General features: G+C 38.4%; 1 protein-coding gene across 1 annotated transcript in view; it reads right to left on the reverse strand.

Moving 5' to 3' along the window:
- LOC144452618 (aldehyde dehydrogenase family 16 member A1-like) overlaps positions 1-19532 on the reverse strand; it is a 37539-nt gene extending 18007 nt beyond the window's left edge. Inside the window, exons 1-5 of the mRNA XM_078143741.1 lie at positions 19432-19532; positions 11136-11365; positions 10635-10813; positions 7694-7956; positions 3861-4013 (exon numbers count right to left, since the gene is read on the reverse strand). Coding sequence (XP_077999867.1) covers positions 3861-4013; positions 7694-7956; positions 10635-10813; positions 11136-11365; positions 19432-19530 — 924 coding nt within the window. The 5' untranslated portion in view covers positions 19531-19532. The remainder of the gene's footprint in view (positions 1-3860; positions 4014-7693; positions 7957-10634; positions 10814-11135; positions 11366-19431) is intronic.
- Positions 19533-25903: the final 6371 nt, after the last annotated feature.

The following is a 25903-nucleotide window of genomic DNA, read 5'->3' on the forward strand; positions in this document are numbered from 1 at the left end:
AAATTTACGTACATTTTTTTGAATGTTTATTCAATTGTCTATTAATTGTCTATTATCTTTGTGATATACACCACCGTTTGGCTGTTGCTATGGGCGTGGTCATGGTTGCTAGTGTATTTGCATATATTTTTTGAATGTTTACTCACTTGCCTACCAGATGATATTCTTATTTGACCAAAATATACTGCCATTTGGTTGTTGCTAAGGTTGTGGTCATGGTTGCTAGGGCCAATTTTGTCAAAATGTTTTGAAGAAATCTGCAGAATAACACTTTCAGAAACATCTCACCAAGTTTCAGACTCAGTGACCAAGTACTTTTTGAGATATAATTTTTTGACCAAAAATGAACATTTTTACACCTAATTTGCATATCAATCATGGAATCATTGTATGCTTAATATTTCTTCGTCCATACATCCCTAGATGCATTCCCATTAATTTCAGCCCAATCTGCTCAGTGGTTCTGGAATTATAGATTTTTAACCAAAAAGACACATTTTTAGCCCTAATTTGCATGTCACTGATGGGACAAACACCCTGAAGAATGTTTCACCCAAATTTAGGCCCAATCTGCCCAGTAGTTGTTGAGTTTGTGTTTTTTGACCAAAAATCATATTTTTTTACCCAAATCACAAACCAGTGATAAGATCATTTTGATTTGAACAATTTCCCAACTAGCAAATATCATGGCAATCAGTTCAGCGGTTTTGACTTTAAATTGTTTATACACACACACACACACACACACACACACACACACACACACACACACACACACACACACACACACACACACACACACACACACAGACAGACAGACAGACAGACAGACGCCGGGTGATCCCTATAAAAATATGTTTTAATTTTTCATTATTTTCTCTGGGTTTATCGCCTGTATTCAGGGATGTATTGTAACCTGCATTTGAAATCAGAATGGTGGTCTATGTATGTCACAGTTGGTACCATATATGGTGTGAAAGAAAAATTAATGACGTGTACTTTTTCATCTTTCAGAATTGCGCAAACATCTGCATAATTAGCACTCCTAATTTCAGAAACTCATATTTGTAGGATCTGTATCCAGATTTCTATAACACCATCAGATTCAGCACCCTTTGAAACATAAAAAATATGAAATTTCATGATGATAGCATTTATAGAAAGTACTTTACAAGAAATATGCATATGTAATTAAAGGGATATTTTTTTCAGAAAACAGTTTTCAACAATTGTCTGTGTGTCTGTGTGTCTGTCTGTCTGTGTGTCTGTGTCATCATTTTCTAAAATTCGGCTGGCTCAATTGTAATGAAATTTGGAATTAATGTTTAATAAGAGAAATTTGCATATTAATGAAATCAAATAATTAAGCAATATCTTAAGACTGCATACTTCAATTTCAATATAATTTAGTATATTCGTTATAACAACATACATTTGTCCTATAAAATTTAATTATTTTTGGTAATTAGGCTATATCTTAAGAATGCATACTTTATATTCAACATAATTTAGTACATACGTTAACCATAAGAAAACACATATGTCCCGTAAAGTTAGTTGATGTACCTTACAGTGTTAATGAATAATTTACATAATTAATGATTTTCGGTAATTAGGCTATATCATAAGAATACATACTTCAATTTCAATATAATTCAGTACACATGTTAACAATAACAAGTCATTGAGAATGACATAGTCCCCGCTATGATTGGGTTTTAAGGAATTATCACTACTCTGATCACGCAACAACACTTGTGAACCTAAATCACACAGACTTAGATATGTTGTGTCTGCTTGTTGGACATGGAACATGCCTACAACAATAAAGGATGGGTCGGGTATGGGGGATCGCATCACGAAGAAAATGAAAATGCACATGTATGTCACAGAACACTGTCCTAATACCAACTTTGAATGAGATCTGTTCAAGCATGTCTGAGTTATGGCTTTGGACATGGAAAATTCGCAACAAAATGGCTGCCAGGCAGGCATATTGGATCGTATTGGAAAATGAATATGCACATGTATGTCATAGAACAGTGTCCTAATACCAACTTTGAATGAGATCTGTTCAAGCATGTCTGAGTTATGGCTTTAGACATAGAAAAATCGCAAACAAAATGGCTGCCAGGCGGCCATGTTGGATCATATCACACCAACAATGAATATGCACATGTATGTCATAAAACACTGTCCTAATACCAACTTTGAATGAGATCTGTTCAAGCATGTCTGAGTTATGGCTTTGGACATGGAAAATTCGCAAACAAAATGGCTGCCAGGCAGCCATATTGAATCGTATCACGATGAAAATGGATATGCACATGTATGTCATAGAACACAGTCCTAATACCAACTTTGAATGAGATCTGTTCCAGCATGTCTGAGTTATGGCTTTAGACAGGGAAAATTTGCAAACAAAATGGCTGCCAGGCGGCCATATTGGATCATATCATGAAACAAATTGACGTGCATATGTATGCCATTGTATGTTGCCCCTGTACCAAGTTTGAAAAAAATCGGTGCAGGCATCTCCAAGAAACGGCTGCAGACGGACGGACGGACGGAACTCAATCCATAAGTCCCCGTCCCAGACTTCGTCCGGCGGGGACTAACAATCGCACATGTCCTGTAAAGCTTGTTGATGTACCATTCAGTGTTAATGAATAATTTGCATAATTAATTATTCTTGGTAATTAGGCTATATCTTAAGACTGCATGCTTCAATTTCAATACAAATTAGTACATATGTTAACCATAACAAAGCGGATATGTCCTATAAAATTTTTGATATAGTTTACAGTTTTAATGAAAAATTTGCATAATTAATGATTTTAGGTAATTAGGCTATATCTTACGATTGCATACTTCAATTTCAATACAATTCAGTACATACATTAACCACAACAAATTGTGTATTTCCTATAAAGTTGGTTGATGTACCTTACAGTGTTAATGAATAATTTGCATAATTAATGATTTTCGGTAATTAGGCTATATCTTAAAACTGCATACTTCAAATTCAATACAAATTAGAACATAATGTTAACCACAACAAAGCAGGTACATCCTATAAAATTTGGTGCTATAGCGTACAGTTTTAATGAAAAATTTGCATAATTAATGATTTTACGTAACTATGTTGTATCTTAAAAATGCAAGCTTCAAATTTCGTATAATATGATACATATATCAACCATAATAATACGCACCTGTCCTATGAAGTTTGTTGCTACAACTTTTAACTTTTAATGAGTATTTTGAATAATGAACGATATTCAGTAATTAAGCAGTATCATGCACTCTTAAAATTCCGTATAATTTGGCACATACATTAACTTAAGAAAGCACGCTTGTCCAAAAACAAAGCCTGTTACCATAGTTTTTTTAAATTTTAATGAGTTATTTGCATAATTAGTGATTCCCTTATGGGAGGCATTCAGTTTAAATCTGGTCTTGTTTAAATCATATCACAAAGTTAAGAAAAACTTAATTGTTCACAATTTTGAAGTCATGGCAGAAAAAAATTCTTGTGACATGGCTAGTATGTGATATGTTTAGGTGTGTGTGTGCATGCACACATGCATGTTGTATTCAATTGCGTTATATTCTGAAGAATAAAGTTAATAATGACATGCACACACACACACACACACACACACACACATGCCCACACACACATACATACACGCACACACAAATACACACAGATGCATGCACACAGGCAGACACACATACACACACACATACACCCACACATACCCACCCACAAATACACACACCCACCCATCCACACACACACACACACACACACACACACACACACACACACACACACACACACATACCAAACTTACCTGTCCTTGGTTAAACCAGATAGCATCTACAATGCCCTCTACTGCACTATCAATATCAGCTGTATCAAACACAATAAATGGTGATTTACCACCAAGTTCTAGAGATAACTTCTTGCCAGTACCTGCAGTTGCTCTCCTCAACAGCTGACCAACCTGATTAAGAGTTAGATACCATAAACAATTTTATTCTCAATCTTTTGATGAGCTTGCATCAATAAATCTTGCAATACATGATAAGTACATCCAATGAAAGTTACAATCATTGCAGTAATCTCCTGAACAGCAACTTAACGTTGTTGCCAGCTAATTAGTGCGCAATATTGAGAGTTCAATTGACAATTACCAAGTCACATGCTTATTTTGTAACTGATGTGGCCGCATGCCGACTCAGCAGAAACTCATTTCTGTATTTATGTTACAATGTTTACACAAATTGCTCAACAAATTTTAAGCACATATACTTTCTGAAGGGGATGACTGCTTGCTGTATCATGAGTATAAGAACAACAAAGTGTTTGAGATGTGTATAAAAATATCCTATGTGTATCACCATATAAAAATAGATGTATGTGTGCGTTTTCATAAAGGAACCTAAGAATATGATGGGTAATTTTTTACCAACACATTTTGAAGGTCACACTTGCAAGTAATTTATTGTAGACTATATATCCTGATTGATGTACAAATGTAGTCTGGACTGATATCAAAACATAGAGACAGACAATGTTGTTGACATTAATTTTGATTGACACTTCCATTAGATAGCAATGGACGACACCGTTCACATGAGCAGTGTACACAAATTTGATAGGATCATACTTCTACATGACTGTCTGCAAACCTTTGATTAAGACATAATTTTGCCTTTTTCTGGTTTTTCATTCGCTACTCCCGTTTGCCCCTGACATTGGTGACTTTAGTTCATCGTTTCTTCTCAATCATGACAGTTTGACATAGTACAACAGATAGCCTACAGAGCAGAGAACTGCCCCTGGTTTCAGTATGAGTAAACGGCAAATAACTAATTTCTTTTCTCTGGCTAGTAAGCCAGGTAGGAGTGATGGAATGATGAACAACTCGCTAATATCGCAACAAGACAGCAGGCAAATTGTGTCTTCCGAAATACTTCCCAAGCTAGGCCTTTGGTTGTTAAGGCGGTAAATTTGCACTTCATTTGCTAGCAAATCGTACATGATCTGTACACTGTGTGCATGTCTGTTACTGTACATGTAACAATATCAGTGTATCAACTTTCGAACACAACACTGCTGAAATGACACAACATATGTTATCAATTTCACTTCGCACATCAGTTATCTACTATTGAAATGTTTGTAATTGTAATGTACTAATTGTACGTCATAGGTGATGTTTAGAATTAGCTGCATTTATTTGCAGATTAATTACATGACTCCATTTGACTTGCATGTGTAAAACGAGACGGGTTCCCCGAGTCACTCCATTACTTTTCCGAGTACATTCACATTCAGTCTCACTGAAAACTTCAATGGAAATATTGTAAAATTAAAACCCGAGAACAAGTACCTAAATTGTAGACATCAATAGCAACTTTTACACAAATGATATATTCACAGATACATGTACCTCCAATGCCCACAGTGTTTGAACTTATATGGCTGTGATGTTCACATGTCTAAGGGGCGTCATCGAAATCGAAAGCATCGTAGTTACGCGTCGTAACGAGTAAAGACTAGTAACTACTAGTAGCTACGATGTACTACGAGAAATGGGAGATAATGAGGTGTTCAAGTTCATGAATAACTGACAATAGATAATAAGTTTACCTTTCTTTGTTTCCCTTAACGATGTCATCTTTATGCGTAGATATATGTAATTTGTGGTTGCCGACACACAATAGATAGTGATTCTCAACTTCAGTGTTTCCAATGATGACATCGTCTTCTATCGTAGTTGATCGTAGTTTGTCATAATTTTCGATCGTCAAAGAAAACCACGTACTCAGCCAGTAATATGCTGATGAAACTAGTACTGCACATGTTTTTATGAGTGCAAGTTCATGGGCGATATTCATGAAAAAACAACAACAATAAGATACGCACGAAATCAAAGTTTCAATATTCAGTAAATCTTTTCATAAACAGGACGGTATGTATTCAAAATTTATTGTGATGGACGCATGGACGTAATATTGTAACAGTCCTGGGTTAACAGTAAATCTTTGAGGAAGATTAACGTACAATTGTGTGACTCTCAAAGCATCAATCGCGGTTAGACTTTCTTTTTTGTTTTTTGCACGGCCGACAAACTAACAGTACAACTTACAAGCTCACGCTTGACGGCCATGGTAGGGCCAAGAAATGCTGTTGAATTTCCGGGTTGTGGAAGTGCAGTTTTGACTTTTATATCATCGAATAACGGGATTTGTTTTATATATTCTAAAACAACAACTATTTTTTTATGTTTCTCGGTACAGTAACATTCCTAAATGATGGGGTTGAGTTGAGAAATCGCAATGTTCGGCAACACGTGGCGTAATGCATGTTGTCGGTAGATATATAAACATAGAGACGCAAGTGATGAACGTATTCAGTTATTCGTAGCCCGAAATTTCGTTATATAAATGACGTTTTTCCTCAAAATTTTGAAGAAACAAAATCTTTTTAGGTGACTTCTAAATCAATCAAATCAAATGATATATTAATGCGAGACAAGCTTTAGTTTTTAATTTGTTTTTGTGGACAATGTTTGAATTCGACTGACGAATCCTGCGACTAGAATCTAACACGATCAATGCACCGTTGACCAGCCAGACGAAAATGGTCGACATGTTTGTTGACCAGCCGAGAAGTGCATAAGGAACTTGTGAGGCAGTCCGAATAAATAGATGTAAAATCCGACGTTTCGAATAAAAATTCTTCTTCAAGGTATTTTTAGGCAAGACATATTAGGTAAACATCTGAATATATCTGAAACACTTAGCTGACTAGCCGACTGTACGAATGCCATAGAAGGCATCGAATGAATAACAAATAACATTGAAAAAAGTAAGCATGAAACTGATTTGCACAGGAAAGAAAATCTTTTTGTTTTGTTATTTTTTTCACGATGAAGACTACGCGTAAATGGTCGTAGTTTGGGCTCATGAATAAACAGACAATAGGTGTTTACTTTTTATTGTCTACAACCTAAAGTACATGAATATGCGTTGAGACTTATGAATATTCACCGTAGTACATCGTAACTACTAGTAGCTACTCGTCTTTACTCTTTACGACGCATAATTACGATGCTTTTGATTTCGATGACGCCCCTAAATATAAATATAAATATAATCAAGAGTCAATACAAAGGAAATCCACAACTTCAAAATCACAGTGCATGCTACAATTATTGCAGCTAGTATCAGGCATGGCACGTGTAAGTGAACCACGTAAACGTTACAATGTACATGGAAGGCTGATTCATTGGAGGGGTGGGCGGGTGTGGTACATCAATTATGATTCGTTGCTGACTTTGATGTTTTTTTATACTTTGATGGTCCTGAATAAAGATTAGCAAGCTTACAAAAGTGTGATAGTAAAGTTGAGTATATAAATACAAATATGTTTATGCCAACATATAACCTGTACATGAAATGGTTTCTTCCGGACAAAGTTTTATGACTTCACCTGTGGTGCTACACCACTGTTCTAATAAACAAGAAAGGCCTAAGGATGCTTACAATATAAACATGTGGCTTGGTAATTGTAGATTATACTCTCAATATTTCACACTAATTAGCTGACAACATCGGTAGATTGCTGTCCGGGAAATTACTGTGATGCCTGTAAAAGTGTTTTAGAATGACCTACCTGAGTAGATCCAGTAAAGGCTACTTTATCAACATCAGGATGGGTGGCAATCTTACTACCAAATCTACCATCACCTGTGACAACATTGAACACACCAGGTGGTAAACCAGCCTCTGCACAGATCTCGGCCAATAACAATGCTGATAGCCTAGTGTAGGTGGCAGGCTTTAGTACCACTGTATTTCCCATGGCAAGGGCTGGACAAATCTTCCAGGTCAATAACATTAATGGGAAATTCCATGGAACAATAGCTCCTACAACACCTGATATGTATCAAATACAAAAGTTATTTATTTAACTCATTGGCAATCTATTTAAACATGAAATCATATAGAATACATGTACATACATACATACATACATACATACATACATACATACATACATACATACATACATACATACACACACATACATACATACATACATACATACATACATACATACATACATACATACATACATACATACACACACACACATACATACATACATACATACATACACATACATACATACATACATACACATACATACATACATACATACACACACATACATACATACACACACACATACATACATACATACATACATACATACACATACATACATACATACACATACACACATACATACATACATACACACACATACATACATATACATACATACATACATACACACACATACATACATACATACATACACATACATACATACACATACATACATACATACATACATACACATACATACATACATACATACATACATACATACATACAAACATACACATACATACATGCATACATACACATACATACATACATACATACATACACATACATACATACATACACATACATACATACATACATGCACATACATACATACATACATACATACACATACATACATACATACATACATACACATACATACATACATACATACACACACATACATACATACATACATACACACATACATACATACATACATACATACATACATACATACATACATACATACATACACACATACATACATACATACATACATACATACATACATACACACATACACATATATAAATATTTTCAACACGAGTATCAATTCAATATAAATTTACATACTTGTATAATTCATTTGTCTCGTGCGTATGATATTGATTTTATCTTAGACAGTGAATGACTGTGAATTTCAATGTATGCAGACCTCAGAAGATCAGTAGGCACCCCCCCCCCCCCACTGAAAATTAAATGAAAAAGTATTTGTTCTTGATTGCTATGTATGACTTCTCTTCTTCATCAATGATTCTCACTGAACAAGCTTATAGAGTCTCAAGGTTCAACATGAATTTCCTTTTAAAATTTGGGGTCAACTGTGCAACATTGGCCATTTAAAAGAATTAGCATGACGATATTCCTTGCAAGAAAATGGACACCGATAACAGATGGGGTACAAGAAGCTTCAATGTCTTAACCAGCAAACTAGTCATCTTCATCTACATGTATGGGCAAAATGCATGCCACGTTGTGTTGTTTGTGTAATTCAAAACTGATACGTCCTGTGCATGTTCTTGTTTTTCTTTTCATCTCTCTCTTACTAGTCTTAGCTATTTGTTGTGTTTTTATTATCTAGTACCTTCAAATTGTTATTAATATCATCAACAAAATTTGGTAGGTCACCTGTTGTACAAGCGATAATCTTTAGATTCTGTGCAAGTTGTGGTATTGTCAGTTTTTCCCCTGATCCTGCCACTTCTTTAGCATTTTGTTTACAAGTATTGTCTTTAAAATGTCAACATGAAACTGAATCTTTATTATTAAGTGCTTTCACTTCTCTTCATCTCTCTTAGTTTTTGTTCTACTTATAATTCACTTTTCCAAACCCCATACTTATTTGAAATCCTTTGTTCCAATTGAACTGTCTTCTGTTGTTTTCTTTGTAGTTGTTTGTGCTTCATCTCCTTCCTGTAATTTTGTTCTTTTCTCTGTTTTGGAGCTTCTTCTTTTTTAAAGTATTTTGTCTTCATTTTTATTTTTTTTAATAACGATAACAACACGATCAAATTGCGTCATCGATTTTGACAGCCGCCATTAGCTTCACTGAGTCCGTTCCGATGAACGCCCGGTCGAACGCTGTCGTCCAATTTGTACAGCGTTTTTATAAAGGGAGCTGGTCAATAACATACCAAATAAATAACCCAGAAACGTAGTTTAAATACCAAAGGATCTGAAAATTACTGTTTAAAAAGACTACGCACCGTACATAAATATGAAATCACGCGACAAAAACTTAAACCTTACTTTACTACTTTAGATGCTGGCCTGACCCGTATTAAACACATATCATCTTACAGCTAATTTTATTGGCTATAATTTTAGCTAGGTTTGAAAGGTCTCACTTGATTGGCTCACCCTTCGCTATTCCCGTTTGCAAGAGACACCCCTGCCAGAATCAAGTGCCACGTAGTACAGCAATGGCGCGAGGATTTTCTACACCACGTACGCTAGATGCAAACATGGAAGTATTGTCCAGCTCATGATGAAAACATGTAGTATGTACATGTACATTATGTTAACACACATTCTTCATTCGCAGGCTCCCTGCACACGCGGGTTCGTAACAATAACTCGCATGATCAATGCTATTTTCCTCTTGAGGGCAGTAGATTACAGCAGGGGATTCCCACGTGGGCGGGTGATCCTTGCGGGATTACCTCAAGTTCCTAGCGAGTTCCTCGGGAGACATGTGTAGCTTCATTTTACCAGTAGTGTAATGTATAGGAAACTATGCCAGCTTTACCAGATTTTCCCCTTCCTGTGTACCACGGTTCCCTGCCCTTAGCAAAAACAATTATTCATCAAGGTGTTCAGAAATTACAAATGGACTTAGTACTCTATGTACCACATGATGTAGGTGTTAGACTTACCCACAGGTTTCCATGCATCCATTTCTGAATCCATCAACTGTGCCCAGCCTGCATGGTGATAGAAATGTCGTACAATGATGGGAACATCACAATCTCGGGTTTCTCTGATAGGTTTACCATTATCAAGACTCTCCATCACACTTAATAGTCTTTGATGTTTCTGGACATGTCTGGCAACACTACAAAAACAGTTATTATTGTAGTATTAGTCATTACATTTGTAATTATATTATTTTAACAGTAACATTGAACATATTTTAAAATATTAGTCAAAATGTTACAAAACCTCATTAGTTTTCCAAATTGTTAAAAAAGTACAACCACCAAAACACAACCACAGTACTCCAAATATTTGTCTTTATTCAACTGGAAAATACTTTTGACTAAAGGTTTGTTAGCAACTCGTGGTGAAAAGGCCTCTTAGATCACAGAACAATTATATTTTCTGTTGCTGAACGAAGAGAAATATTTTTGGAATAATATCACAAACTATATGCTTACCTATAAAGATATCTAGCTCTGACATGGCATGGTAGTTTACTCCATGAATTAAAAGCATTCCTAGCCGCAGTCACTGCTAACTCTACATCTTCTTCTGTACCTTGTATGGTACTAGCAAGAGTCTCTCCTGTAGCTGGACTCTTAGTTTCATATGTCTTGCGTTGGTCTGGTTTCACCCACTTGTTATCAATGAAGTGACCAAGACTTCTATCATGGTTATCAAGCCAAGTCTAAAAACATCAAAAAATTTCCAAAATTAATGTTGTCACTTTTTAAAAAAGTTGAAATATGGAGGAGAATACTTGGGTATATTTGGAGATTTTTTAATTAATAAAACAACACAGACATTTTTCTTCAAAAAATAAAATTGTACCAATGGTATTATAACACAACTGTACAGTTCATGTGTAACAAAAACATACATCCACTGATCCAGCCCTGTTGTTACTTATGCAGTAAATGCCATCATTTTACTAGTCTGTTGCTGATTGCTACTGCCTGCAGTGAGTAGCACTCTACTGGCTGCAGTGAGCAGCACTCTACTCACTACAATGAGTAGTACTCTACTGACTGCAATGAGTAGCACTCTACTGACTGCAATAAGTAGCACTCTACTGAGTGCAGTGAGTAGCACTCTACTGACTGCAGTGAGTAGCACTCTGACTAATGAGGCACTCTACTGACTGCAGTGAGTAGCACTCTACTGACTCCAATGAGTAGCACTCTACTGACTGCAATAAGTAGCACTCTAGTGACTGCAGTGAGTAGCACTGTACTGACTGCAATGAGTAGCACTCTACTGACTGCAATGAGTAGCACTCTACTGAGTGCAGTGAGTAGCACTCTACTGACTGCAATGAGTAGCACTCTACTGACTGCAATGAGTAGCACTCTACTGACTGCAATGAGTAGCACTCTACTGACTGCAGTGAGTAGCACTCTACTGACTGCAGTGAGTAGCACTCTACTGAGTGCAGTGAGTAGCACTCTACTGACTGCAGTGAGTAGCACTCTGACTAATGAGGCACTCTACTGACTGCAGTGAGTAGCACTCTACTGACTCCAATGAGTAGCACTCTACTGACTGCAATAAGTAGCACTCTAGTGACTGCAGTGAGTAGCACTGTACTGACTGCAATGAGTAGCACTCTACTGACTGCAATGAGTAGCACTCTACTGAGTGCAGTGAGTAGCACTCTACTGACTGCAATGAGTAGCACTCTACTGACTGCAATGAGTAGCACTCTACTGACTGCAATGAGTAGCACTCTACTGACTGCAGTGAGTAGCACTCTACTGACTGCAGTGAGTAGCACTCTACTGACTGCAATGAGTAGCACTCTACTGACTGCAATGAGTAGCACTCTACTGAGTGCAATGAGTAGCACTCTACTGACTGCAGTGAGTAGCACTCTACGGACTGCAATGAGTAGCACTCTACTGACTGCAATGAGTAGCACTCTACTGAGTGGTGAGTAGCACTCTACTGACTGCAGTGAGTAGCACTCTACTGACTGCAATGAGTAGCACTCTACTGACTGCAATGAGTAGCACTCTACTGACTGCAATGAGTAGCACTCTACTGACTGCAGTGAGTAGCACTCTACTGACTGCAGTGAGTAGCACTCTACTGACTGCAATGAGTAGCACTCTACTGACTGCAGTGAGTAGCACTCTACTGAGTGCAGTGAGTAGCACTCTACTGACTGCAGTGAGTAGCACTCTACTGACTGCAATGAGTAGCACTCTACTGACTGCAATGAGTAGCACTCTACTGAGTGCAGTGAGTAGCACTCTACTGACTGCAGTGAGTAGCACTCTACTGACTGCAATGAGTAGCACTCTACTGACTGCAATGAGTAGCACTCTACTGACTGCAGTGAGTAGCACTCTACTGACTGCAATGAGTAGCACTCTACTGACTGCAGTGAGTAGCACTCTACTGACTGCAATGAGTAGCACTCTACTGACTGCAATGAGTATCACTCTACTGAGTGCAGTGAGTAGCACTCTACTGACTGCAGTGAGTAGCACTCTACTGACTGCAATGAGTAGCACTCTACTGACTGCAATGAGTAGCACTCTACTGAGTGCAGTGAGTAGCACTCTACTGACTGCAATGAGTAGCACTCTACTGAGTGCAGTGAGTAGCACTCTACTGACTGCAGTGAGTAGCACTCTACTGACTGCAATGAGTAGCACTCTACTGACTGCAATGAGTAGCACTCTACTGACTGCAATGAGTAGCACTCTACTGACTGCAATGAGTATCACTCTACTGACTGCAATGAGTAGCACTCTACTGACTGCAGTGAGTAGCACTCTACTGACTGCAATGAGTAGCACTCTACTGAGTGCAGTGAGTAGCACTCTACTGACTGCAATGAGTAGCACTCTACTGAGTGCAGTGAGTAGCACTCTACTGACTGCAGTGAGTAGCACTCTACTGACTGCAATGAGTAGCACTCTACTGACTGCAATGAGTAGCACTCTACTGAGTGCAGTGAGTAGCACTCTACTGACTGCAGTGCGTAGCACTCTACTGACTGCAGTGAGTAGCACTCTACTGACTGCAATGAGTAGCACTCTACTGACTGCAATGAGTAGCACTCTACTGAGTGCAGTGAGTAGCACTCTACTGACTGCAGTGAGTAGCACTCTACTGACTGCAATGAGTAGCACTCTAATGACTGCAGTGAGTAGCACTCTACTGACTGCAGTGAGTAGCACTCTACTGACTGCAATGAGTAGCACTCTACTGAGAGCAGTGAGTAGCACTCTACTGACTGCGGTGAGTAGCACTCTACTGACTGCAGTGAGTGGCACTCTACTGACTGCAGTGAGTAGCACTCTACTGACTCCAATGCAGGGCTCGAAATTAGCGGTAGTCTCGCGTCAATTGACTACCAGTTTTTCCAAAATGACTACAAAGTTCGAAAACTGGTAGTCATCCTTGACTACCACGAAAATCCTAGGGACGCCAACCCACCGTATGCATGGGAGGACTGCTGACAAGTTGGCAATGTAGCGTGAGCACTGGACTCTAAAAGCTACGTGTGATTAGATACGGCTGGCATGTTTGATATTGCTTACTTTGTAGTCAATAACAGGTGCTTGGTAAAATAAACAAAATACATGTAGCTTATTTGTGATGTTACAAACGCCATAATGTCTACTCAAACGCAACACTCTATTGATTTCATGACTGTTTCATTGTCTTTTCCATGTCACACAGTTACGATCAAAATGATACAAAACTTAGGAAAATATACGGAATAAAATCATTCTCCCACCACTAATCGCGAATGTAATAGTATTTTACAACTAGTCATTCAATACTAGGATACCTCACTTTAGTGGAAGGGTGAAAATTTACGTCATTTATCGAAGCCCTTAGCAGAGGAGACAAATCCCAGACACAATAAGAATGACTTCCTGTGTTTATAGATAGTAACAGATAAGATTTGAGGGACTGCCTTGGCACTTACCATTTCTCTCTAGGGTTGGGTCATAGCATGTTATTTTTTAATTTACGAGAAACTGAAATGGATGGTAACCGTGTGTATTTTTTATCGTATGACATTTTAACTTTTACAAAGTAAATAATAATAAATAGCATAAATGCTTAGATTTGAGACCATTTGTGTTATAAGTTTGACAAGCAACCCACACACCCGAAATGGAATGAGCCACTAATCATTACATGTAACTCTACACCTCACACCGTTATTGATTCAGTGAAATAAACTACATGGAAAGTAAGTAATTTTGTTGTGACTAGCGATTTTAGTTAGTGTTTGAAGTCACGTCCTGTATGTACTGTATGTTTGGTGTGTGTGTGTGTGTGTGTGTGTGTGTGTGTGTGTGTGTGTGCGTGTTTGTGGGTGGGTGGGAGTGTTTGTACATGTATACATGTGTGTGTAACTGAATGAATGTAAAATATGTGTATATTTATTATGTACGTGTTATGCCAAAATTTGTGTCACTGTCAGTTTGAGGTTTCCAAGTGGTCATTGCAAAATAACAGCTTGGTACACACAACTCACAATAATCATTTATATGATATTTACTTACTATGATACTAGTATGATATTATTGTTTTATTATTATTTTAGGACAGGTCAAATGTTTGCATAATATGAATGTCACTAATTTCATGAAAAAACTCAGGTGTTATCAGAAGCCAAGGTTTATTACTTAATGTTTTGTTTATGCATAAATTATTAAATGCTGAAAAAAAGAATGACTACCAAATCTTCCCTGTTGACTACCAGTTTTAAAAAGTGGTAGTCAAAGTGACTACCAACTAAAAAAGTTAATTTTGAGCTCTGCATGAGTAGCACTCTACTGACTGCAGTGAGTAGCACTCTACTGACTGCAGTGAGTAGCACTCTACTGACTGCAGTGAGTAGCACTCTACTGACTGCAGTGAGTAGCACTCTACTGACTGCAGTGAGTAGCACTCTACTGACTGCAGTGAGTAGCACTCTACTGACTGCAGTGAGTAGCACTCTACTGACTGCAATGAGTAGCACTCTACTGACTGCAATGAGTAGCACTCTACTGACTGCAGTGAGTAGCACTCTACTGACTGCAATGAGTAACACTCTACTGACTGCAGTGAGTAGCACTGACTAATGAGTAGCACTCTACTGACTGCAGTGTGTAGCACTCTGACTAATGAGTAGCACTCTAGTGACTGCAGTGAGTAGCACTCTAGTGACTGCAATGAGTAGCACACTACTGACTGCAATGAGTAGCACTCTACTGACTGCAATGAGTAGCACTCTACTGACTGCAGTGAGTAGCACTCTGACTAATGAGTAGCACTCTACTGACTGCAACGAGTAGCACTCTACTGAGTGCAATGAGTAGCACTCTACTGAGTGCAGTGAGTGCAGTGAGTAGCACTCTACTGACTGCAGTGAGTAGCACTCTACTGACTGCAATGAGTAGCACTCTACTGACTGCAATGAGTAGCACTCTACTGACTGCAGTGAGTAGCACTCTACTGACTGCAGTGAGTAGCACTCTACTGACTGCAATGAGTAGCACTCTACTGACTGCAATGAGTAGCACTCTACTGAGTGCAGTGAGTAGCACTCTACTGACTGCAATGAGTAGCACTCTACTGAGAGCAGTGAGTAGCACTCTACTGAGTGCAGTGAGTAGCACTCTACTGACTGCAATGAGTAGCACTCTACTGAGTGCAGTGAGTAGCACTCTACTGACTGCAGTGAGTAGCACTCTACTGACTGCAATGAGTAGCACTCTACTGACTGCAATGAGTAGCACTCTACTGACTGCAATGAGCAGCACTCTACTGACTGCAATGAGTAGCACTCTACTGAGTGCAGTGAGTAGCACTCTACTGAGTGCAGTGAGTAGCACTCTACTGCCTGCAATGAGTAGCACTCTACAGAGTGCAGTGAGTAGCACTCTACTGACTGTAATGAGTAGCACTCTACTGACTGCAGTGAGTAGCACTCTACTGACTGCAGTGAGTAGCACTCTACTGACTGCAATGAGTAGCACTCTACTGACTGCAATGAGTAGCACTCTACTGAGAGCAGTGAGTAGTACTCTACTGACTGCGGTGAGTAGCACTCTACTGACTGCAGTGAATAGCACTCTACTGAGTGCAGTGAGTAGCACTCTACTGAGTGCAATAAGTAGCACTCTACTGAGTGCAGTGGGTAGCATTCGACTGACTACAATGAGTAGCACTCTACTGACTGCAGTGAGTAGCACTCTACTGACTGCAATGAGTAGCACTCTACTGACTGCAATGAGTACCAATATCTACAACTTTGTTAATAGAATGGCAGACAGTACCAATATCTACAACTTTGTTCATAGAATGGCAGATAATACCAATATCTACAACTTTGTTAATAGAATGGCAGACAGTACCAATATCTACAACTTTGTTCATAGAATGGCAGATAATACCAATATCTACAACTTTGTTAATAGAATGGCAGATAATACCAATATCTACAACTTTGTTAATAGAATGGCAGATAATACCAATATCTACAACTTTGTTAATAGAAGGGCACAGTACTAATATCTACAACTTTGTTAATAGAATGGCAGACAGTACCAATATCTACAACTTTGTTAATAGAATGGCAGATAATACCAATATCTACAACTTTATTAATAGAATGGCAGACAGTACCAATATCTACAACTTTGTTAATAGAATGGCAGATAATACCAATATCTACAACAAGGGTTAATAGAATGGCAGATAATACTAATATATACAACTTTGTTAATAGAATGGCAGACAATACCAATATATACAACTTTGTTAATAGAATGGCAGATAATACCAATATCTACAACTTTGTTAATAGAATGGCAGACAGTACCAATATCTACAACTTTGTCAATAGAATGGCAGACAATACCAATATATACTGTACAACTTTGTTAATAGAATGGCAGACAGTACCAATATCTACAACTTTGCCAATAGAATGGCAGACAATACCAATATATACTGTACAACTTTGTTAATAGAATGGCAGACAGTACCAATATCTACAACTTTGTCAATAGAATGGCAGACAATACCAATATATACTGTACAACTTGTTAATAGAATGGCACAGTACTAATATCTACAACTTTAATAGAATGGCAGATAATACCAATATATACAACTTTGTTAATAGAATGGCAGACAGTACTAATATCTACAACTTTGTTAATAGAATGGCAGACAGTACTAATATCTACAACTTTGTTAATAGAATGGCAGACAGTACCAACATCTACAACTTTGTTAATAGAATGGCCAACAGTACCAATATTTATGTACAGTGTGTTTATTCATGTATGTACTGTGATTCTCTCTGCAGGTGAGTGCAGGCATGAGAGAAGAGAGATACTCTCTACTTATTTTTTGTAATTACTTGTTATGCTTGTTTATGTGGGCCTCAGGTCTGAATCAAATAATAAATAAAATTACAAGTCATTGAGAATGACATACTCCCTGCTATGATTGGGTTTACTGCGCCAACAAAATGGCTGCCAGGCAGCCATATCGGATTGTATCACGACGAAAATGGATTATGCACATGTATGTCATAGAACACTGTGCTAATACCAACTTTAAATGCGAGCTGTTCAAGCATGTCTGAGTTTAAATGGCTTTGGACATGGAAAATTTGCAAACAAAATGGCTGCCAGGCGGCCATATTGGATCGTATCATGACAACAATGAATATGCACATGTATGTCGTAGAACACTGTCCTAATACCAACTTTGAATGAGATCAGTTCAAGCATGTCTGAGTTATGGCTTTGGACAGGGAAAATTCGCAAACAAAATGGCTGCTGGGCGGCCATATTGGATCGTATCATGAAACAAATTGATGTGCATATATGTATGCCATTGTATATTGCCCCTGTACCAAGTTTGAAAAAAATTGGTCCAGGAATATCCAAGAAACGGCTCCGGTACTGATACTGTATAGCCAATATAGTATTGTAAGGCAAATAAACATATTGCAATGACAAAAATGACTTTTAACTTCAATGATGTGTACGAGACAAGAATTGTTCTACCATTTCATCTAAATTGTTTCTGGGTCAAAAAGTTGACACTGGTTCCAGATGGTTAAGTAGATATGATAACATTGTAATTTGTATATAATTCATTCTATATCAAATACTTGACCTCATATCTCTCAGACAATGCAATCTCATCATATCATGCAAATTCTCCGATTTACATGTACATGTGTAATCATATGGTCTCCAATCTCCATGTATTCATACGTGACGAGTGCTATGCATAGTGAATAAAGTGTTACTTTTTAAACAAAGAATCTTTGAAAAAATCAACTCAAAAGTTTTGTGTTGTAAAAACATCCGAACAACTTCTTCACATTCACAACCGATCATCGATCGCATTTGATGTACACAATACAATGAATGTACAGTACTTCTTACGAACGAACGGGATGCGGTTGTTTTTCAAATGTTTTAGGAAGTATTAGGCCTGCTTACATAACGGTGCACGAGTCTGTATTACTGACTTGACTCTAAACACCGTCATGCAAAGAGCAATAGAGTTTGCCTATTACTAGTCCTGCTTACATGACGGTGCACGAGTCTGTATTACTGACTTGACTCTAGTTGTCAGAATCGAGTCCCGAATTCCTCCGTATGCAAGCAGGACTTGCAGGTTATATGTACGTCATAAAACTTAACACATATGTTTTATAACTATAATGTGATTGTTATGTAAACATGAATGAAGGTAGTTGAGTGTTTTCACCTGTGCTACGTTTGCGGCTTCGGGAGCTGGACCATACGACATACTTTCAAAGATCTCTGCGACAGAGTTAGCCACGTTCTTCCCCGCCACGGCGGCCATTTTAGCAGTCGACGTTTTGACCTTTGACCCAACCAATCATGTGCTCTCCTGGGGTGCGTTCGATCCTGGGATGGAGCCTCAGAGCGTTCGATTATGCTTCCCCGGGGAGCCTCAGACCATGGATGTATTAATACATCCATGCTCAGACCAAGGGCATGAGGCAACAATTCTGGTGTCTATAAGTTATAACAATATTGAGTAACGTGAATATAGACAACATCAACAAGTTTCGTCAAGTTCTTGTTTATCATTATTTCAGTATCCCGAATCGCTAATTAATATCTAATTATAATACACAGAGAAACACATATATTTAACTCGATCGAATTGCACTTGAATACAAATAGAATGTACAGGACGCCGGATCCGACGCTGCTGCGGAGCATGGCTGCGGAGTGTACCGATTGAATAGCGCCCCCAACGGCCGTATAATTTACTTCTCTGTCTTGTCGCGCGATCGCGAGATCGAATGATTCGAATCTTGGAATTTGACAATTCAACAATTTGCTCACTTTGCTCATTTGCTAAAAAAGGAAGGGTAGGACACTCTGGTGTTCTTTTTCGTCGTAAGATTGAAACCACATCGCCCTCGTTCACGGACGCTTTCTGTTTCGGGCAAACTTACGAGTATTTGTTTACGCAGTCAAATGATCTTGTTACGTTTTCTCTTTCATTCAAAGGTATATTTTGAAGAGACACAGATATGACGACTAATGTTTAATGATTATTTTTACGTAATTTTATGAAAATAATATAGACCGGAATCGACTGTGTGTTCGAGCCTACCGCAACTCTGTCGCGAGAGAACTAAGCGTCGATTTTGCACCATGATCGATCATGTTCCATTAAAGCATTTACAGACTAAATCTATCCTTATACTTTCTTTTCCTTTATTCTATTTTAGAGTCTTCCCTATTTATATAAACTTTTTCTGCGATTATTAAAAATGTTTCCAGAAAGTGTACAAATACATACGTACAAATCATTTCTGGCCTCATACCCAAAATAACAAATATGTGTGTATAATGAGTTTATTAAAATATACTATAAATAAAGAAATAAGTATGTAAATGAGACTCATAGCTAACTTGGGCCTTTGTCACCTGTATCACATCATTATCATTTTCGGGTTTCACCAGAATTGTTGCCTCATGCCCCTGCTCAGACCAGGGTTACTGTACTGACGTCACTTGGGCACCTCGGGCGGGGCGTGTGAAAATCGAACGCATTTTATTGCATTTGGTTGGGTACGGCGGCCCACAGGTGACAGATGGATAACACTTTTATTTCATATGACAAACATTAATTTCTTGGGTCAATATAGAAATATCAAAGCAAAAAACTACAATTTCTGTGATAAATAAATTCTTTTTACAGAGCAGAAAATTAATTTGCAAAAAGAAAATTTTTATTTGTTGGGCCCAAACTTTATTTTCGAGTGAGAACATAAAAGTTGCGGGATAAAATGTTTAATTGTTGGTGCAATGTTAGAAAATTTAGAACCGTTTTTTCTAAAGTTTTCTAACAAGACTTAAAATACCTCATTGCAAACTATTAATCCTCAGAGCAGTACACCAAGTTTTCATGAAAAAACTCTAAATTTGTGTAAAAAGTATTTAAATGTCAAGCCGGAATATGAATTTAAGTCGATTAAAATCTTATACTCTGACTGCAGAAACAACATTTGTCACCATACAACCTCCTTTTCTTATCGACGAGATTTACTTAACACAGGATGCAACATTAATGTGTGGGGACGAAACATTAATATGTGAGGACAAAACTTTCTTTTTGCTTGACGGAAGCTGGATTGCATGACGGAAATTGATTATATATCCCACAATCCTCGGCACACTCTTGGCGGCTATTTCAACTTCGCAACCAGCACTATATCTGATCATGTCAAGTGGTAAACACATCAATTGTTTCCAGTGTATAATTGTTTTTTTCTCTGTCTGTCTGTCTGTCTGTCTGTCTGTCTGTTCAATTCAATTCAATTCAATTCAATTCAATAACTTTATTATCCGTATATAAATGCGGAAATTTGTCTCTCGGCTCAAAACGCAATTTACAAACAATTTACACAAGTACAATATATATATACATACAGTGAGTTTAAAATAGGCTGATGGAACGAACGATTTTTTAAAAAGGTTTTTCCTTGCACGAGGCATTCTGTAACAGTGTGTACGTGTGCAACAGTTACTGTAATAGTACCTTGTACAAATGATACGTAAGTAAGTTAGTTCGTACCCAAGAATATCAGTTTACAATTTCAATTATACAAATTTGGATGGTGTTGGAACAGGTCCCTCAAAATATGATTTTTCTCGGGCTATAATTTTTATTAAAAATTTATTTAATTTTAGTTTATACAGAATATTTTCATAAGCCTGAACATTCCATTCCTCCTGGCATCTAGTGCACAAACCAGTGTTCAAATATGCTCACAGGAAATATCAGAGGATGTACGTCATCACCAGATTACATGTGTATACGTAAGGGGAGCACAGGAAATTGTCAGAATGTTTGTACTATGCATAATTTTCTACTTAGGCTCCTTCTAGCCTCAGTCTAGTTCAAGCTGCGTTTGGAGAACATTGCTAAATTTGTCTAAGACACGGTTTTCACACTGGAATACACCCACTCCCAGACACATCTTATGAATGTAAGAATCTCAATTCCGCTCGCCTCCAACAAATACCTACATCAGAATTGATCGAAAAAGAAATCAATAAAGGTTTTCTATCAGGCCCATATGACACTATACCATTTGCAGTGTATCGCATTAATCCAATCGGCATAGCTGAAGGTAAATATTCAAAAAAGAAAAGGCTAATCGTTGATCTATCGGCACCCCACGACAACGAAACGCACTCTTCGTTAAATGAGCTGATAAACAAAGACCAATATTCTCTACATTACGTCACCATAGATACGGCAATCAAACATATCAAGAAATTAGGACGGGGCAGCTGGCTATGCAAGGTAGATATTTCAGATGCTTTCAAATTACTGCCTTTACACCCAAAAATGTGGCCTTATCATGGTATAAAGTGGCACAACAAATACTATTTCTTCACAAGACTAGTCTTTGGTAGCCGATCTAGCCCAAAGATTTTTGATACCCTTGCTACAGCTCTATGTTGGATTGCTTCAAATGTATACGAAATACGTGACATTCTTCATTTACTAGATGACTTCCTGACAATTGATCCACCACACTCCGACGCAGACAAAACTATGGCGCTGCTGTCATTAATGTTCAATACTCTCCGCATCCCTACGGCGCCACACAAAACAGTAGGCCCTTCTACATGCCTTGAATACCTGGGAATTATACTAGATTCTGACAAAATGGAAGCCAGACTGCCGAAAGAAAAAGTGAATCGAATCTGTGAAATTCTCAGATCATTTCTCAACAGGAAATCATGCACAAAACGAGAACTGCTGAGCTTGTTAGGCCACCTAAATTTCGCCAGTCGCATCATACGCCCAGGACGGACTTTCGTGTCATATCTTATTTCCCTATCTACTACAGTTAAAGAACTTCACCATCACGTACGCTTAAGTCAGGAGTGCAGACTTGATATACATATGTGGTTGAAATTCCTTTCACAGTGGAACTGCATCTCCTTTTTCTTAGATGACAATCATTCAATTGCAGCAGATATGCATCTTTACACGGATGCGACCGATAAAGCCTTTGGGGGTTACTACGACAATAAGTGGTTCCAAGGTAGTTTTCCCGACAACCTTATTTCAGATGGTGACAAGTTATCAATGGCTTTTCGGGAACTCTATCCCATTGTGATGGCAATTGTTCTATGGGGTCACACATGGACAAGCCGACGGATTTTATTCCATTGCGACAATATGAGTGCTGTCGATATCATCAACAAAGGACGATCCAAAGTGAAGATAATAATGAAACTTATGCGCAAATTGACCTGGTGCACAGCACTCCATGGCTTTACAGTACAAGCACGGCATATCCCCGGTGTACGTAATGACATTGCTGATGCATTATCTCGTTTTCAGATGCAGAAGTTCCGCAGAATGCTGCCTACAGCAGACATGCTACCCCACCAAATCCTGCCACCAGAGGACCTATTCAAGATATAGACCTGCAGGTAAACAAATTGTGGACGTATGCTATTAGCAACCAGACAGCCAAAGCATATCAGACTGCGATGACACGATTAATCCAATTCAGCACTATGTGTGGTGTCATCACTCGACCGGGCACACTTCCGCCCCTATCGGAGACCATACTTATACGTTTTGTTACTTTTTGTCATCAATATCTCGACTTGAAATACAATACTATTAAGCTGTACCTAGCAGGGATACGTTTCCATTACTTACGGGAAGGAAATACTAACCCCTTTGCCAATTCAGAGAGGTTGGAGTACATATTGAAGGGGGTAAAACGGAGTCAAGCAATTACAGGAACAAACACTGAAAAACGTTTTCCAATCACATACAATATCTTATGTAGTATCACTTCTGCACTACAGAACAAAGTCTTCTCTTTCAACGTCGATCTGCTTCTGCTATGTGCATGCCAGATGGCCTTCTTCGGTTTCCTACGCTGTGGAGAATTTACAGTCAGGAACACGGTAGATACATCATCTGTAATACGACTGTGCGACATTGTGTGGTCGCAGGATAATTCCCATTATACAGTCATATTGCGGAGGTCAAAAACTGACCCATTTGGCAATGGGACACCAATCCATATATTCAACATTCCAGCGCTAAACACACTGGGCTATATGAAACAGTTACTACTTCTTCGCCGCCGTCAAGGTGGAACGAACTTATCACCTCTATTCTTTGATCAAGATAAGGGAATTCTCACTCGAGGACAATTCATTGGCTACTTACGCCACATACTAAGTACAATCGGACTGGACATGTCCAAATTCTGTGGACACTCATTTCGTATTGGAGCAGCTACATCAGCTGCGGCAATCGGAATCGAAGATCACATGATACAGAATCTTGGCAGGTGGTCATCAAACTGCTATATTCGATATATACGGATTGCTAAGAAAGACATTCAGCAAGCACAAGTCAGCATGGCACACACATAGAGTATTCTATATGCATCTGGAGGCTTCTAATCTACTTTCATTTGGTCTCCACTAACTTTAACTGTCTTGGGGGCATTCGTTACATTCACTGCTCAGCATCCATTCCACTACTTTTGGGCCTTTTCCCCTTGTTCAATTACCCCAATACAGTTTACAGTCAGCTGAAAACTAATCAATCAGCTCATTTCGAATACAAATTCATTCACCTAGCTATGTCTGCCGGGTCCTCCCCAGGTAGCTAGGATAAGACACCTGCCGGGTCCTCCCCGGGTGCTCTTCTTGGCGTATTGTAAATTCTCCCCAGTACAAATTCAACCTAGCTATGTCTGCCGGGTCCTCCCCAGGTAGCTAGTATACAGACGCCTGCCGGGTCCTCCCCAGGTGCTCTTCTCGGCTTACTGCAAATTACCCCTGTACAATTCACCACCTAGCTATGTCTGCCGGGTCCTCCCCAGGTAGCTATGGTTACGACACCTGCCGGGTCCTCCCCGGGTGATCTTTTCGGTTTACTTATGTTTACATTCAGGAGCACACATAGGACCTATCTGCTGGGACCTCCCCAGGTAGCCTATACTCCTTACACCTGCTGGTGATCTTCCCAGCTGCAAGTGGTGCTGAGTAGCCCTCAAGATAGCCAAAGTTTGTGTATGTATTTTGTTATTGATTTAACAAGTTAGTTTGTTACTAGGACATTAAAGTTTTTCTAGACATACTTGCCAGTCTCACTACTTCATTCTACATTCACACAAGGACAGTAACAGGTACCCAATATGTGGGTATAAATTAAAAATTTATTTAATTTTAGTTTATACAGAATATTTTCATAAGCCTGAACATTCCATTCCTCCTGGCATCTAGTGCACAAACCAGTGTTCAAATATGCTCACAGGAAATATCAGAGGATGTACGTCATCACCAGATTACATGTGTATACGTAAGGGGAGCACAGGAAATTGTCAGAATGTTTGTACTATGCATAATTTTCTACTTAGGCTCCTTCTAGCCTCAGTCTAGTTCAAGCTGCGTTTGGAGAACATTGCTAAATTTGTCTCGGCCTACTGAGTCAATCCCACCCACCATCCCCATCAACACCTTCGTTTACTTGTTCTAAATCAGGCAGTTCTCTCAGACATGTTAATCGCATTTCTTTATCCTTGCAACATGTGGCGCTATACAGGCCAGACATAACCTGTTCTAATGTTATTACCATTTGTTTTCTTGCAGATACTTTCAATCTGTTCTGTAAATCTTCTTTGGTTACTCAGCACTACCAC

Source organism: Glandiceps talaboti, chromosome 23 (genome assembly GCF_964340395.1).
Source record: "Glandiceps talaboti chromosome 23, keGlaTala1.1, whole genome shotgun sequence".
Taxonomy (NCBI): Eukaryota; Metazoa; Hemichordata; class Enteropneusta; family Spengelidae; genus Glandiceps; species Glandiceps talaboti.